The sequence below is a fragment of the Stegastes partitus genome, unplaced genomic scaffold, assembly GCF_000690725.1.
Source record: "Stegastes partitus isolate 25-593 unplaced genomic scaffold, Stegastes_partitus-1.0.2 Scaffold495, whole genome shotgun sequence".
NCBI lineage: Eukaryota > Metazoa > Chordata > Actinopteri > Pomacentridae > Stegastes > Stegastes partitus.
Window position 1 is genome coordinate 360,592 of NW_007578226.1, and position 14,823 is coordinate 375,414.

Below are 14,823 nucleotides of genomic sequence, written 5' to 3' on the forward strand. Positions count from 1 at the left end.
ACTGGGATTACTGTCGTGATAATAAAGGAGTAATAAGAATGTTTGTTAGCAGCAGATGTGGACAGACAGAAAATAATTAACTGTTACATTACTGAAGCGCACAAAAAAAAAGCAAAACAACACTTGTGATTTGAGCCAGAATAGAGGACAGAGGTTTTAAATTAGTCATTAGAGTTGTTGTGTGGCATTTGATAAAATTGCAAATCAATAAAACAGCGGGAAAAGTAATTGTGATGCCACTCAAACACATTAACAACAATCCTGCATTCACGCAATCTGACAACGGCATAAAGACAGTAACTCATGCTGCACATTTAAATAAATGCAATGGCTTATAGTAGTGCAGAAAGTACATACAAGATACACTTGTATGTAAACACATGTGCAGTTTTAATATATAAATAGATATCGGATATCGTAGAAGGTGCAGTATCTGTCTATATATATATGTGTGTGTGTGTGTGTGTACATGTATATAAATAAGCATAATTAATGTAGCTTCCATACATACGCTACACATATATAGGAATCACAACACAGCACACTGTACTGTAATTACATATGTGTGGGTGTGATATGATATCTATATATGATAACATTTTAATCTTGAAAACAAATTTATGGATCTGCTTCAGCTTTATTGTGCAATTATGCAATATGTTTTTTTGTGATTAAAATGTGATTTAGCACTGATAAAATGTTAAGATACTGCTCCAGGACACATATTTCTTGATAAGAGCGTGGTAGCTACCAAAAAATGTCGCTCAAACCAATAGGGGTTCTGCGGAATTTTACATCATGTTAATAAAAGTGACTAAATCATTAAATTAATGGCTCTTTAAATTAATATTGCGCTAATAACAGTGCCAAGTCCTGGAGATGTCACATGCATCTCGGGCCGTGCAGTGCGTGTTGGGTCAATAAAAGGTAAACAGATGGTGCGGACAACTTTAACTCAGCGTTTTCCCGAACCCCTTTTGGAGAACTCCGCGTTCTGATTGGCGGAGCCGACCAAACAGACGCCCCCGCCGGAGCCAATCAGAGGGCGCCTTTGGACCCCCGTCGTCCTCCCTTCTCGGTCCACGTGCGTCGTGATGATAAGCGCAGCCGCGGTGTGGAGCCGCTCAGTCCGCCGTGTGTCTCCGAGGTGCCCGTCGGTTCTCCGCTGTTTTCCCAGGTTTCCAGGCACATTTAAAGCTCCAGGTGAGTGAAAAGAGGCGAGTGAAGGGGCAGAGGGACGAAACGATGTCACACTGGTCCATTTAAACGCGTGGTTCCGTCACGCCGGCTGACCGAGAGCCGAGGATGCGGTTCTGATGCAATATTGCGACTGCGTAGCTGAGCTTTTTTTTGTTCAATACTTACTATTTCTTTCGGCTCTTATCTCACATTTAATATTAATTATTTTAATGTAATTACTGCCCCTTTATTGTCACAATGTCGTTAACAGTACGTGTCTTTGCGTGGCCCCCTTTTATCACCTCAAACCGTTATTTTTTATTGCAGTTAGCTTTGTTACGGCGCTGGTGCACTACAGCCGGCGAACAACGTGTTAGCACGAAATAACGATCACTTCTTCCACTGTTTCATCGATTAGCCTCTTTATTTAAAAATGTGTCTCGTCAGTCGTTTATTCCAGTATGCCAACTACATTTTGATGAATAAATAGATTTCAGGGGAACACCATGTAACACGGGAATTACTTTTATTCAGCCAAAATAGATGCTAGCATTTTTTTTTCTCACAAGTTTAAAACTATCTCACACAGACACACACGCGTGTATATATAGCTACATGTGTGTGTGGAGGTGTTACAGCTCTAGTAAAAGAATAAGTCCACTGTTTAATCAATTAATTGCTTCATTAAAAGCCAAACAGCAGCTGTAATGACTGATTTATTCCCTCAGTTGTTCTTTATAACCACAAGACTTTTGTGGTATTTTTGCATTTTTTAATGTGTTTTTTAACATGGGAAAAGCAAAGATTTCTTATATTCTGCCTGCTATAAAGTAGTCTTTTATATATATATATTCTTTTAAATCTGTAAAGCATCAGAAGCAACAAAAATCACAGTAACCCAGGCACACAAGTTGCCATTTATAAATGTGCTGTTTCATCCCAACATGTGACTTTTTGACTTGAAACCCCGATTCTTTCAAACAGTACCTGCCTCCTGTACTTCCCCTCCTGCTCCAGTGTGGTATCACTACCTGTCATCTAGCGCCACATCAGCTAAAAGCCCATCATAATTCAGCCTCCTGACCGTGTGGCGAGGGATTCACAGGTGTACATGTCCGCACTTTTACATTGTTTTTGTAGTGGCAGCATTCCTCCTGTTCACATTCGCCACCATTTGTTATGGCTCAGTGGATATCTGTTGTGTTTGTTGCTGGCAGAGCAGATATCCGACCCACACTTATGCCATTTTTAAGCGCTCCGAGCCATAAAGCGCTGAACAGCAGCGAACATACCAAAGGTGATTATGACTGCTACAACTTAAGCAGATAAAAACGTCTGATGAGGGATTTTTCATTAGATTGGGGTTGATGTTGCCAGGCTCTGATCAGGTGATCTTGGCGCTGGGTTTCTTCAGCCTGGTAGGTAATTGAAGGGGATTGGACTTTTGGCTTGAAACAAAATTAAACTTTCTCCTTGTTAAATCCCTTTGCAGAGCTTTCTTGCCATGCAGCCTGGCTCAGAGCCACGTGGGCTCGCACGGAGGATCGCGTTGCCTCGTTGAACCCTGTCTTTCCCACATTTACCACAGCAGTTGCAGCTACCTTTACTGGCAGCAAGATTCACAGTGGTTCAGGAGGGTTCACACCAAAGACTGATTTTAGATACCACACGTAGTGCTTTTATAATAGAACTCTGCCATAACGGATGAAAGTTTATTAGTAATATCTCTTTCATCTAGAAGGAGTGATAGTTTAGGCAACATTTTCAGAGTGCAGTTTTCTTTTCCCCTGCAGAGTTGTTTGCTTAAGATGCAGTCATTTCGCTGTGTGAACATCGCCTGAACTCACGTTGGAGTCAAAGAGGGGCCCCTGGTTTTAACAGCTGGCTCTGCTGTGTGCACCGTGCATTAGTGAAGGTTCACGTGCTGCCGTTTCAGCTGGCCGATGGAGGAAGCTACTGGATGCTTGAATAAGCTGAGAGGAGCTTGTAAATGTGTAGAGGCTGAATAAACAGGAAACGCTCCGTTTTCTAGGTAATTTCATTGTGACTGTTGTCACTAAAATCAAAGCTGACGTAAGAAACACTGATGGTTTCATCAGTTAGTCTGCACTTTCAAAAACACAGATGTTGAGGTTGGAAATGTTGAGGTGTATTTGCATGTTAACATCCAAAAACTTAAGCAGTTTCTGGATGTTTTTTTGCTCCTGTATAATTTTTTCTCACCATTTTTCTCTGCAAGATAAAGTCCTGCACCGCTATGGAAACCCGCAAACACGGCGAGGATGGGAGAGAACTCGTGAATATCTTTTGTGCAGTGTAACAAAGTCAGAACACCGAAAATCTTCAAAAAAGAAAAACTGAATTTCTTCGATTTATTTCACAAAAATAGGGGAAAAATGGAATCAACATGTACAAAATTCTCCCAATTGTCCACGTGTGTTACCAGTACTGGGTGGCTCGACATACTGTTTCACTATTTACAGTTTTAATTCATTTCCATACTTGTTTCCTGTCAGTACTCTCATAAACACAGCCTGCAGCTCAGCCAGAAAGTCCAGAATTTTTGTCTCGGTCACAGTTGAGTCACGAATGGCTTCATGGTTGCGCCGAGGAGTGCAGAATTTTTAGTTTTTTTAATCGAATCTTCTTCATACAAATAAAGAATGTAGAACAAAGTGATTCTGATGAGACATCGCAATTTTTTTTAGACCAAACGTTGTTCAAGAAGAGTCAGAACGTTCAGGGATTGCAAGGGTTACGTAATTTAAATGATTCATTGATTACCACAGTTAGAACTTTATTTCCTGTCGATCAGCGACTCTAATTTCAGTCCATTGCGCGACAACCCTCGGACCTACCTTTAAAAGCATCAAGCTGTCTGGCCTCTCCTGAGACGGTTTTATGACCACAATTCATATTAGCCAGTCAGCTAGTTTACTATCGAGACAATTACTCAACTCATTCACTAAACTAACAGCCAATGACATGATTTAAAGCTCGTGTTTGCCCTGCCAGAGTTTATGGTAATGTTTAACATCTAGGTATGTGCGTGCGACTGTCACAACCGTCATTGGTGGTGATTATAAAGTCATTTCGGGGTTCACATTAACCACCAACACAAACTAAAAGCGAAGTTGTGGTTTTAGTGGTGGATCATAAACCCGTAAGTTAGTTAGTGTGCTGGAACCACAGTGCAGCATGCTGGACTTATTCTCTCGTTTTTACTATTCCTCTCTGAATCACGATGCTTCTTCACTGTTCTCCGTCACTGCTGATGTAATAGTATCAAAAGCTTGATCAGCCAGTCATCTGTGCCTTCCCCTCCTCTCACTTCCGTTTTCCGTACAACTGTGATGAAAGCAGCAATCAAACTGTCGAAATTTTACGCAGAATGAAACTCACTATGACTGGGCTAAATGTTAGGCAACTGATTTGATCCTGAGAAATACCAGCGGTGTCTGCTGCCAGAGCACCTGGGCAAGCACGATCAAGCCTCGCTGTGGATGTGACTCAGCATTAAGGAAAGAAAGGAGCGGTTCACTGTTTGCTTTTCACTGGGTGTTGTTTTTATGTAGCAGTAAATCAACGCACGTCGAATTAAATTTTAAGTGCTATCCGGCTGTTTACGTCTTTCACCTCACGCAACCTTCTTGTGCTCGAGTTTCATCCTCTACTTGACACTCTGTGGCTGTAGTTGCCGCTAATTTGTTCAGTTTGTTCTCAAAAAAGAAGTTTATTGGATTATTTGGTGATTTACATACCAAGTTTCATGGTTGTCTGCGGGGTGAACGAAAATCTGTCAGATTATGATCTCGCCCCATCAGCGTCAGTGTTCATTAGCAAATGGTTGCATGCTCACACAATACAATACATTCAAAATACTTAACATTTAAGGTTTATTTCTTGGGCTTTATTTGATAGGAAGTTGTTTAGAGATAGGTAATGCACGCAGCAAATAGTCTGGAATCGAACCGGTTATCTGCTCTAACCACCAAAATGGGCGCAACCGAAAAATACTTTCAGGACCAATATTAACAGTGAGTACAGTGTAATCAAGGAGGATATTAATGAGCAGTAAAATGACTCTAAGGTTCCTTCTCATAGAACATAAATCATGTCTTGGATATCAGCGTTTATTGCCTGGCTAATCGCTGTTTTTGTGCACAACAAAAGACAGGAGTGCATTCTTATCTATAGGATAAAAGTCGTATAAAATTGCGTAATCCTATTTCCTGTTCGTTTGTCCTCTAGGCTAAACCATGCCGTCGGTTCCATCCACCAAAGAGAGCCCAGTCAAAGCCCCCGTGTGCCCCCACGCTGGCAAACTGCTCAGCCACACCAACGGAGAAGCCAAACTCCGCGAGGGCTCTTTCCCACTGAACGGCGTTGAAAAGCTGACGGTGGTGCAGGCCCCCGAGGAGTCGAGCAGAACCATTCAGATCAACACAAAGAACGCCAGTCCTGAGAGGAAATGGATCCGGCCCGACCTTCCCAGCCGCTGCACATGGAGCCTGGGAGCGTCGAAAGCCGACTCCCCTCACGCGCAAGTTCCAAGGTCAGTGTCAGGTTTCACACAGGAAGCCGGTGGGTTTGCAGGTAAAACCTTCACCAAGACATACATTCAAATGCTGAGATCTTATTTTGTTTGTTTAAACCAGTTGAAATAATCTACTGTGGAGTGGTGCTTGGTACTAGATGTTCGATGTTAAGATCTATCGGCGATAAAACAAGTGTAAACAAGCTGTATTGTGTAACGCTAATGGCAGCAAGAAAAACAACACACTAGAGGTTATCTTTGTACAATGTTTGCACGCCCACACACAGCGTCTCGATGTAATTCTCTTTGCTGAGACTTTTTTTTTTCTCTACCTTTTTTAACCTTCTAACTTTCTCCTCCCAGAAACGTCGCTCCAACCATCCTCCCAAACATCCTGCACAGGATCGGTGACACTCCCTTGGTACGCATCAACCAGATATCCAAAGCGTTTGGCCTCAAATGCGAATTACGTGAGTCACAGACACACAAGTCCAGACACATAATCATTTCAGACCGACGGTGCAACTGTTGCTTTTATTTTTGACTCGTTCGCACCTCGTAAACAAGCGAACGGTGGCGCGAGATGTTTCTCAGAATTTGACTTCAGTTATGACTGGAACAAATGAAAGTTCACGCTTGATTGCATCATCCGGCCTTTTACCGTAATGGCAGCAGTGAAAGAGAACTGTGTTGGGTTTTTGCAGTGGCCAAGTGTGAGTTCTTCAACGCTGGCGGCAGCGTCAAGGACAGGATCAGCCTGCGGATGGTGGAGGACGCTGAGAGAGCTGGGATCCTCAAGCCTGGAGACACCATTATAGAGCCCACCTCTGGAAACACTGGTAATCGCCTGCACGTGTTGCTACGCGAAAAGGCATTTAGAGGTTGGGTAATTAGCAGACAGCGACAGTGTTGTAAAACCTGCTCTTACGTGTTTTTTAAGGAATCGGACTGGCTCTGGCTGCAGCTGTAAAAGGTTACCGTTGCATCATCGTCATGCCTGAGAAAATGAGCATGGAGAAGGTGAGCTCTCTGCCATCTTGAAGTTACTACTCTACATAGTTTCTTTTCAAGTAAACCAGACTGAGTGCTCAGAGACTTGAGCTGTTCCCATAATGGTGCTGCAGTTTCATAACATAAAGTCCTACACCTCATTGGAAACAACACAACCATGAGTAGAAGTCGTGTGAAACAGTTTTCCCACAAATCATGAAAAACAACAAATAAAAGTTGAGTTTCTTTGATTGTTTGTGAAAAAGAAAAACCTAGAATCAACCATGTCCTACATTTATCCAAGAGCCTATAGATGTGATCAATGCTGAAAAACAAAGGTTTTTTAAAAAGATATTTTACTATCTGCATTTTTAATTTGGTAAACAGAGCCTTCAGTTTCACCCAGTTCAACTAAAAAGTCCCTGAATTCAAAAAATAAATAACTAAAAATAATGTAATTGGTTTCAGCCGGGTCTTTGATGGATTCCTGGTCGCGCTGAGGAACACACAAGCTCTTGTTTTGTTTTACATAATCGAGCAAGCAGCTGATTTTTGGTGCATTTTTACATGAGAATAAAATTATTGTTTATGTAATGTCAATACTTTATGATTTGATTCGGTTCCCATTTCCTGACCAAATAACAGATGAGGAGTTTAAGGATCATCAGAAAGCTTAAAACTAAATGATTCTTCATGTTTTTCATTATTTCTGGCTTTGATAAATAGTGTAGTTCAGAGGGTTAATCCCCTAAAATTCGGATCCACAATGACCCCACTCTGTACGCCGATATGACACAAAACCCCATGAGCCTCATTTGCACCGCATGGTTAAGCTCGAGTTAACTCTTCTAGCTTTTGATGCCAGAGGCCTTTCTGTACTTGGTTCTTTAGTGTCGCCTCATTCTTAGCTGCTTTGATTCTGACAACTTTGTGCTCATCTGATTCAGCAACAACCTTCTCAGGAGGCAGAGTTTTCATTTCGTTTTCGTGCTTTTCAGGTGGATGTCCTGCGAGCTCTCGGAGCGGAGATCGTCCGCACGCCCACCAGCGCTCGTTTCGATTCGCCCGAGTCCCACGTGGGCGTGGCCTGGCGCCTCAAGAACGAGATCCCCGACTCGCACATCCTGGACCAGTACCGCAACCCGAGCAACCCTCTGGCTCACTACGACACCACGGCCGAGGAGATCCTGGAGCAGTGCGATGGTACGGTAGAGCTCAAACTCAGCTGCTGTTGTCGGCTGAAATGCGGACGTTCATCAGGTTCTAAGTTGTATTCTTGACTCTCTGACAGGTAAAGTGGACATGCTGGTGGCTGGTGCAGGCACAGGAGGGACCATCACAGGCATCGCTCGCAAACTGAAGGAAAGATGCCCAAACATCAAGGTAGGCTGATGTCCAACATCGTTTTTCTGATTGAATTATTTGCAGACTTATTCCAGCTACGGTTGAGGGGACGCAGAATAACAGAGCTTCTTGTTCTTATGAATGGTGCATTTTGTGCGCAGATTGTTGCCGTTGACCCAGAAGGCTCCATCCTGGCTGAGCCCGAGGAGCTTAACAAGACCGATAAGACCCAGTACGAGGTGGAGGGCATCGGGTACGACTTCATCCCCACCGTGCTCGACAGATCAGTGAGTTACACTTCTTCTTTCCCCCCCCCCCTCTGTCTTCTTGTTTAATATGTCCCCAACCGTCACTTCACGTGTTTTTATTTTAATTCTCCAGGTCGTCGACACCTGGTACAAGACCACAGACGAGGAGACCTTCAACATGTCCCGTATGCTGATCAGAGACGAAGGCCTGCTGTGCGGTACGTCTTCAGACGCCGTAAACTCAGATTCTCCGAAGGTGATGTTTACAACCAACTCACGCTTTTGCTGCTCTGTGTGACAGGAGGCAGCTCTGGAACCGCCATGGCAGCCGCTGTGCACGTCGCCAAAGAGCTGAAGGAGGGCCAGCGCTGTGTCGTCATCCTGCCAGACTCCATCCGCAACTACATGTGAGAGTCATTTCCAGTCACCACAGTCTGTTAGTGGTGTCATAAAAAGTAAACTTCAGGTTCAGTTCAGGCTTTACTGGAAGATTGACGACTGCCATTAACCCTCTGAAACCCAAGCTAGCCAAGTGTCTTCTGTACAATATGACACAGTTTTAATTTTGTTTTATTTTTAAAAATGTGCATGTTGACATCCATATGTACAACATTTTTTCAAGTGTCCAGACGTGTTGCCAATTCTAGGAAACGACTGACGTGTTCAATTTGTCATTCATACTCGTTTCGTGTGCATTCGTTGTAAATACTGCCTGCAGTTCAGCCCAGCTCAGTGGGACTGTTGGTCGCAGATGAGTCACTAATGATTTCTTCCTTGCAACGAGGAGCACAGAGTTGTTGTTTTTTTTAGTTTTTTAACAGAATCTGGTTAAATTTTTGCTAAATTCTAAAATGAGTCACGTAGAATGAAGCGATGTCGATGAAATGTCACCATTTTTAGCTCCGATTTGGTCGTTTTTTTCCCAGCAAACCTGACACGAGTTGTTCAAGAACCATTCACAATCCAACCATTCTTTCTGTTTTTACAGTTTCTGACAAATAGTGCGATTTTGTTCATTTAAAAAAACAGCATTCTTTTTAAACTCCACCAGCTGATTTTGGGATTCACACAGTTAATACAAGAGCAGCTAGTTTTGTTGAAAACGTAAAGGCAAAAAGACAAAACAAACTAACTTTAATGTACGACATTATCTTATTCTATTCTCTTGGCTAACATATATGGAAAGAACTTTATACCTGAAGTAAAATCTTTCTGCTGTTTCTACTTCCCTCATGTGGCTCATTGAGGTCATTTGATGAGCGTGTCACGACAAGAAATTCACGTCGAGCTGCTCAGAAGATAAATAAATGGTGCAACAGTGTGTAGTTAGTGTGTAATTGCTGCCTGAATGGCACCAGAGAAAAGACAACATTACAGGGTTGGACGTCACCGTAGATGTTTGCAGATATATGGTTTTGTTTGTCTTTGTGTAAGCAGAAAACCTGATCTCTATTTTTTCCCCCCTCCCTCTTTTCGCCTGAAGGTCAAAGTTCCTGAGTGACAAGTGGATGGTTCAGAAAGGCTTCCTGAGGGAGGAGGACCTCATGGTGACGAAACCATGGTGCGTGTGTTTTGAGGGTATAATTATCTTCTCGTGCAAACCTCCACGTCTGCTTGCGTAACACGTCGTCATGTCTCTTTGCCCTGCAGGTGGTGGAACCTGAAGCTGCACGGCCTGAACCTGTCGGCCCCCCTCACCGTCCTGCCCACCGTCAGCTGCCAGAAGACCATTAAGATCCTCAAAGAGAAGGGCTTCGATCAGGCGCCGGTCGTGGACGATGCCGGGTCAGTGTCCTTCTGTTGATAGGACAAACTCGACAGCAGTTACACACTAAATGTTTGGGAGTATCAGGGCCACATTAAGAGAAATATTTTTCCACAAACTTTAAGAATGAAGTCGGAATATTTACGCCAGTTGTTTGAAGAGGAAAGCTGTTAAAATGAGGGCAAGAAAATGAATCTATTCCGACGGTTCTTTCTTCGGAATAGATTAATTTTCATGCAGATTCTCTTCAAAGTCCTGATACTTATGATAATGTGGTGCTGATGTGCCAAAAGATGAAATATCTCCTGGTTTGTTTCACAAAAAATCGATGCTGTACAACTTAATGAACTGGTTTCAATGTTACGACTTTGTTCTCATAAAAATGCGACTTTATTCTCGATGTCTGTGGAAAAATGTTTTTCTTAACGTGGCCCCAATACTCCGTCACAGTTGTTCTTCACATATTTCAAGAAATTCAACTTTTTTTTTTTTCTTTTTAATCAGAGACTTTGTCCTGCATGGCTAAAGTTTAACTTCGACCCCTGTGTGTGTAGGTTAATCCTGGGAATGGTGACTTTGGGGAACATGCTGTCTTCGATCCTCGCAGGGAAGATCAAGCTGTCAGACCCGGTCAGCAAAGTGCTCTACAAGCAGTTCAAACAGGTGAGACGTGAAATTAAACGTGGGAATGTGTGAAGCTGAAGCCCTCTGTGATGTTTGAATATGTTGAACTTGTGAAGTCTGATGAATTTGAAGACTAAAATTCTAATTCTGATAAGCAAACAATGAGACAAAGCAGCTCGGGGGAGGTTTTGCAGAATGATTGCAGAACAAGAGCGGGAACAGTTTACTGGAGTTTGTCCAAAATTCAAAGTATGTATTATATGAATTAAGTGTGTGGAGGTGCTCAGGCAGCCTGGTCCTACAGCACCACCTAATGGCAGTAAGAGGCTGTTTCATGACTTTGACCCTAATAGTAAGCAGATGATGAAACGGCTCTCAGGTTTTTCATCACTTTACCTCCGCTTTACCCGGAGTCACACACCTTATAAAACATCTGCTGCATGTTTCCAGCCTGCTAGTTACATTCATTGATCTCTTTTCCGCTCTCAATGTCACCCACAGATCCGTCTGACCGACACCTTGGGAAAGTTGTCTCGCATTCTGGAGACCGACCACTTTGCTCTGGTGGTGCACGAACAGATCCAGTGTAAGTACAGCAGCAGGTTCCATAGACACTCCCTCTTCCTTAGATTGTGTAGTCATGAGCTCCACTTCTTCAGCTCTGTGAAACCCCTCGTGTAAAATCATCTGACAAAAGGTTGCAAGCAATTCTCCAATCCGTGACCAACAGTGTGCAGGGTCAGTCTGCTGGTGAACCTGCCACTCCGCCACACCCCACATGTTTTATGACAACATTGGTCAAGCGCAGTGGGTCAACTTGCCACCCATTATGTCTCTCTGACACGCGAGTGTCAAAGTCCAGCAGCAGAAAGAGCATCCCACAGGGGAATGGATTTTAGACAGCCCTGACCTGTCTAAGTGTAGTCTAGAAGAGATGAGGGAAAAAAACACACTGCAGGTTTCTGTGTGTTTTTGTCTGGTGTAAAAGCCAAGGTTGTGTTTAAACAATCACAGTATTGACAAGGTGTTACAAACTTTTGTATTGCAAAAAAAAAGACTATTAAAGGGCACCGCTGTGGCTCACCTGGTTGAGCTGGCAGCCCATGTACCGGGCTACAGTCCCGATGTGGAGGTCATGAGTTCGAATCCCGCTCATGGCACTTTCCCACACGTCCTCCCCCTACTCTTCTCCCCCACTTCCCTGTCTCTCTGTCACTGCTCAATCAAATAAAGGCCAAAAAAATAACTTAAAAAAGACTATTCATTACAATTATGTAACACAAAAGCTGGACAAAGTTACCTTAAAATAGAGTGTAGCTGCTTTTGCATAAATTCTGTTGAGTGAGCAGCCGCAGATTGGAACAAACTGGAACCACCAGTCAGACGCTGGTAGACTTTGGCTCAGGGGCGGATGTTTCAAAGCAGTGGATTCTGTTACATATCAGCTGATACATGAGCTCCAGTGTAATATGTTTAAGTTGACATGCCGTCATTCAAGATGCTGTAACCAGCTCTCCGAACACGTGGCAGGACACATGCTTTATTTTCCACGCGGTGTGACAAGAGCAGGTTGAACTAACAAAAGATATTTGCACTTTGGTCGCATGTGTCGCGCAAAACAAAATGTTTTCTCTTGATATTATCCAGCTGTGCCTAAAAACCTCAAACAAAACATATCAGCATATATACAGCTATACATTAAACTGAAAAGCAACACAGGTGTTAAGACATGTGCAAACTGAGCACAAAGTGCAACCAGAAATGTGCAAATAATTACCTAAAACACAACAATATGTTAACAAAGGCAGCCCATAAATACTTCATTATCTGTCTAACAGTCCGAGGTCAGGTCGAAGCTGAGTGTTTTTAGTCTGAGCTCTCAAGGCTGCAGTCTGTCTGACTTCAGCAGCTTAACCAGTTTATGACTGGGGTGAGTGGAGTCTCCTGAGAGCCCTGCTCAGACTCCAACTGGTGTGGATGTCTCCTCGGGTGTGGAGTGTGGTTCAGATATTGGGCTCAGCTAAGCTCGTCGGCAGGACAGAGTGATCTCTGTACCAGGCAGCATACACCCAGTGAGGAGGCTTTGAATAGCTCCAGAGTGAGAAGCCCTCAGGAGGGCTGGAGTCTGAACTACTAGAGGTAGCAATAAAATAACAATATTTCTAAACACACAGAATAATCACAGTTAAATTTCCAATAGATTAAACTCCCCTATTGTGTTTCTTTTCAGCAAATTCATCCAAATCTCACATGACGCCAGAATGTGTGATTTTCAGCTCCAAATTCTGCAAAGATGGTTCGTTTCACCATGATCACCAGAACTTTTTTTTTTTTTTTTGCATCTTTCACTGCAAACGTCTGGTTTTAGAACTTTCAAAACATCTCTGATAAACCCACGGGTTGCTACATGCCCAACAGATGACTAACACGATGGAGCATTCAGCAACTACCTAATAGTTATTGGACATCAAAACAAAGCTGCTCACGAACACTCATGTTGAAATAAGCAACTGTTGCTCCATGATTGTAATATTTTAATGTGGGTTCTACTGCCCCCAAGTGGCCAAAATGTTAACGAACGCTGCTCTCATCCAACTTCAAGCAGTTTTACCACTGACATCAGATGTCTAAAGGCAGCAGACTTACAGTTTGCTCATATTTGAACCCTCCTGCATAAACCAGCCTCAGTTTTATCTGTATTGTGGTATTTCATACAAACTAAAACCTGCGTTATTGACAGAACTAAGGTGTCTTTTAATTGCATACGACCTTAAATGACTCCATTTCTGGCACCAGAGTGTTTAGTAAAAGCGTTAGACAAGCCTTGGTTTGCCCAGACTGTTGTGAAGTTGTCACTGGAAAAACACCTGCTGTAACTTTTAAATCTCTACGTCCCTCTTTGTTGTCTCCACCAGACCTGACAGACGGCTCCCCCAGCCTGAAGCAGATGGTTTTCGGCGTGGTGACGGCCGTCGACCTGCTCAACTTCGTCACGGGTCGGGAAAAGAGAGAGCGCTCCATGTCGGAGTCCACCGACGAGCTGTGAGCGGCTGGAGAACAGACCGCACACACTTGTACATTTCTTAAAACCAACATGACGCGAAGACGAGTTTAGTGTCTCGAAGATAGAAGTGGTTTTTGAAGTTTTAGATTGGCGTCAACTCTTATTTTCCACTTTTGATTCTTTCATTTTGTATGTTTAAACTTGAGTCTTAAGGTGAATTGAATACACCTTCCATGCCAGTTTGTCAGCTTGTGATAGGTTTTATTTGCAGTAGGTGATTACTCATTACTTTCTTTTATATGCTTGTAGACCTCAAAGCAAATCTTTTGTACAATTCTAATTTGTAGACAGCTTTTTGTTTTGTGTCAGCCTTTGTCCTCGATGTTTTATTTGTCTGAAAAGTACATTATTGTATCGCTGTGGCCTTGTGTATCAATCAAATGTTAGAAACAAGACAGAATGTTATAAAAGCCACATTTACCTAATTGATGAGACAAATAGAGAGTTGCTGTATATAGGCATATTATATTTTTAGTGTTGCTCATTGTATGCTGCTTTTTTTGTTTGTGTACATATACACAAAGACCATGAAGTATAATCAAGTTTCCTAAAACAATCACTGGTATTTTTTTTCCTTCTTCTGTTTCAGCACACTACATTTGATGTAACTGTAAAGTGGTCGTGACTATTTAATCTTAACGGTGTGAATGAAAAAGGAAACCTTTTGTATTGTATTATTTCTCCTGAATGAATGTGTGTAACTAAATAAAATGTAAAGAAAGCCTGTGGCTAGTTGTCTTATTGTCAACATAATTCTGCAGTCTTAATCATGAGGTCTTGAGAATTTGTTTATTTTTGTTTGTTTGAGGGTTTTTGCCAACAAAATGTTGCTTTTTTACATTTTTTTAATTACAGCTGTCAAGAACCATCGGTGGGATATGAATATAAATCAAATGTTAGTTGCATTTTAAAACATAACACTGAAGTTTTTAAGAAGACACTGTTTAGCAGGTACCTTAAATACAGCGGTTCCCAACCTGTGGCTGGGACTGAATGGGGTCCTAAATTACATCTAGGTGGTTGAAACATGGCCCAAACACAAATACAATGCTTTTCAAACGTACAGATACGC

The 14,823-nt window shown here is 42.6% G+C and overlaps 1 protein-coding gene across 1 annotated transcript; it reads left to right on the plus strand.

Moving 5' to 3' along the window:
- The first annotated feature begins 1,092 nt into the window (after nucleotides 1-1,092).
- Nucleotides 1,093-14,475, plus strand: LOC103361284 (cystathionine beta-synthase-like). The gene is made up of 15 exons (XM_008287324.1): nucleotides 1,093-1,203; nucleotides 5,431-5,734; nucleotides 6,080-6,186; nucleotides 6,421-6,555; nucleotides 6,657-6,736; nucleotides 7,705-7,909; nucleotides 7,998-8,089; nucleotides 8,212-8,337; nucleotides 8,432-8,516; nucleotides 8,600-8,705; nucleotides 9,782-9,859; nucleotides 9,949-10,083; nucleotides 10,618-10,726; nucleotides 11,189-11,273; nucleotides 13,603-14,475. The coding sequence occupies exons 2-15, from the start codon at nucleotides 5,439-5,441 to the stop codon at nucleotides 13,731-13,733; spliced, it is 1,770 nt and encodes a 589-aa protein (XP_008285546.1). The 5' UTR covers nucleotides 1,093-1,203; nucleotides 5,431-5,438; the 3' UTR covers nucleotides 13,734-14,475.
- The last annotated feature ends 348 nt before the right edge of the window (nucleotides 14,476-14,823 follow it).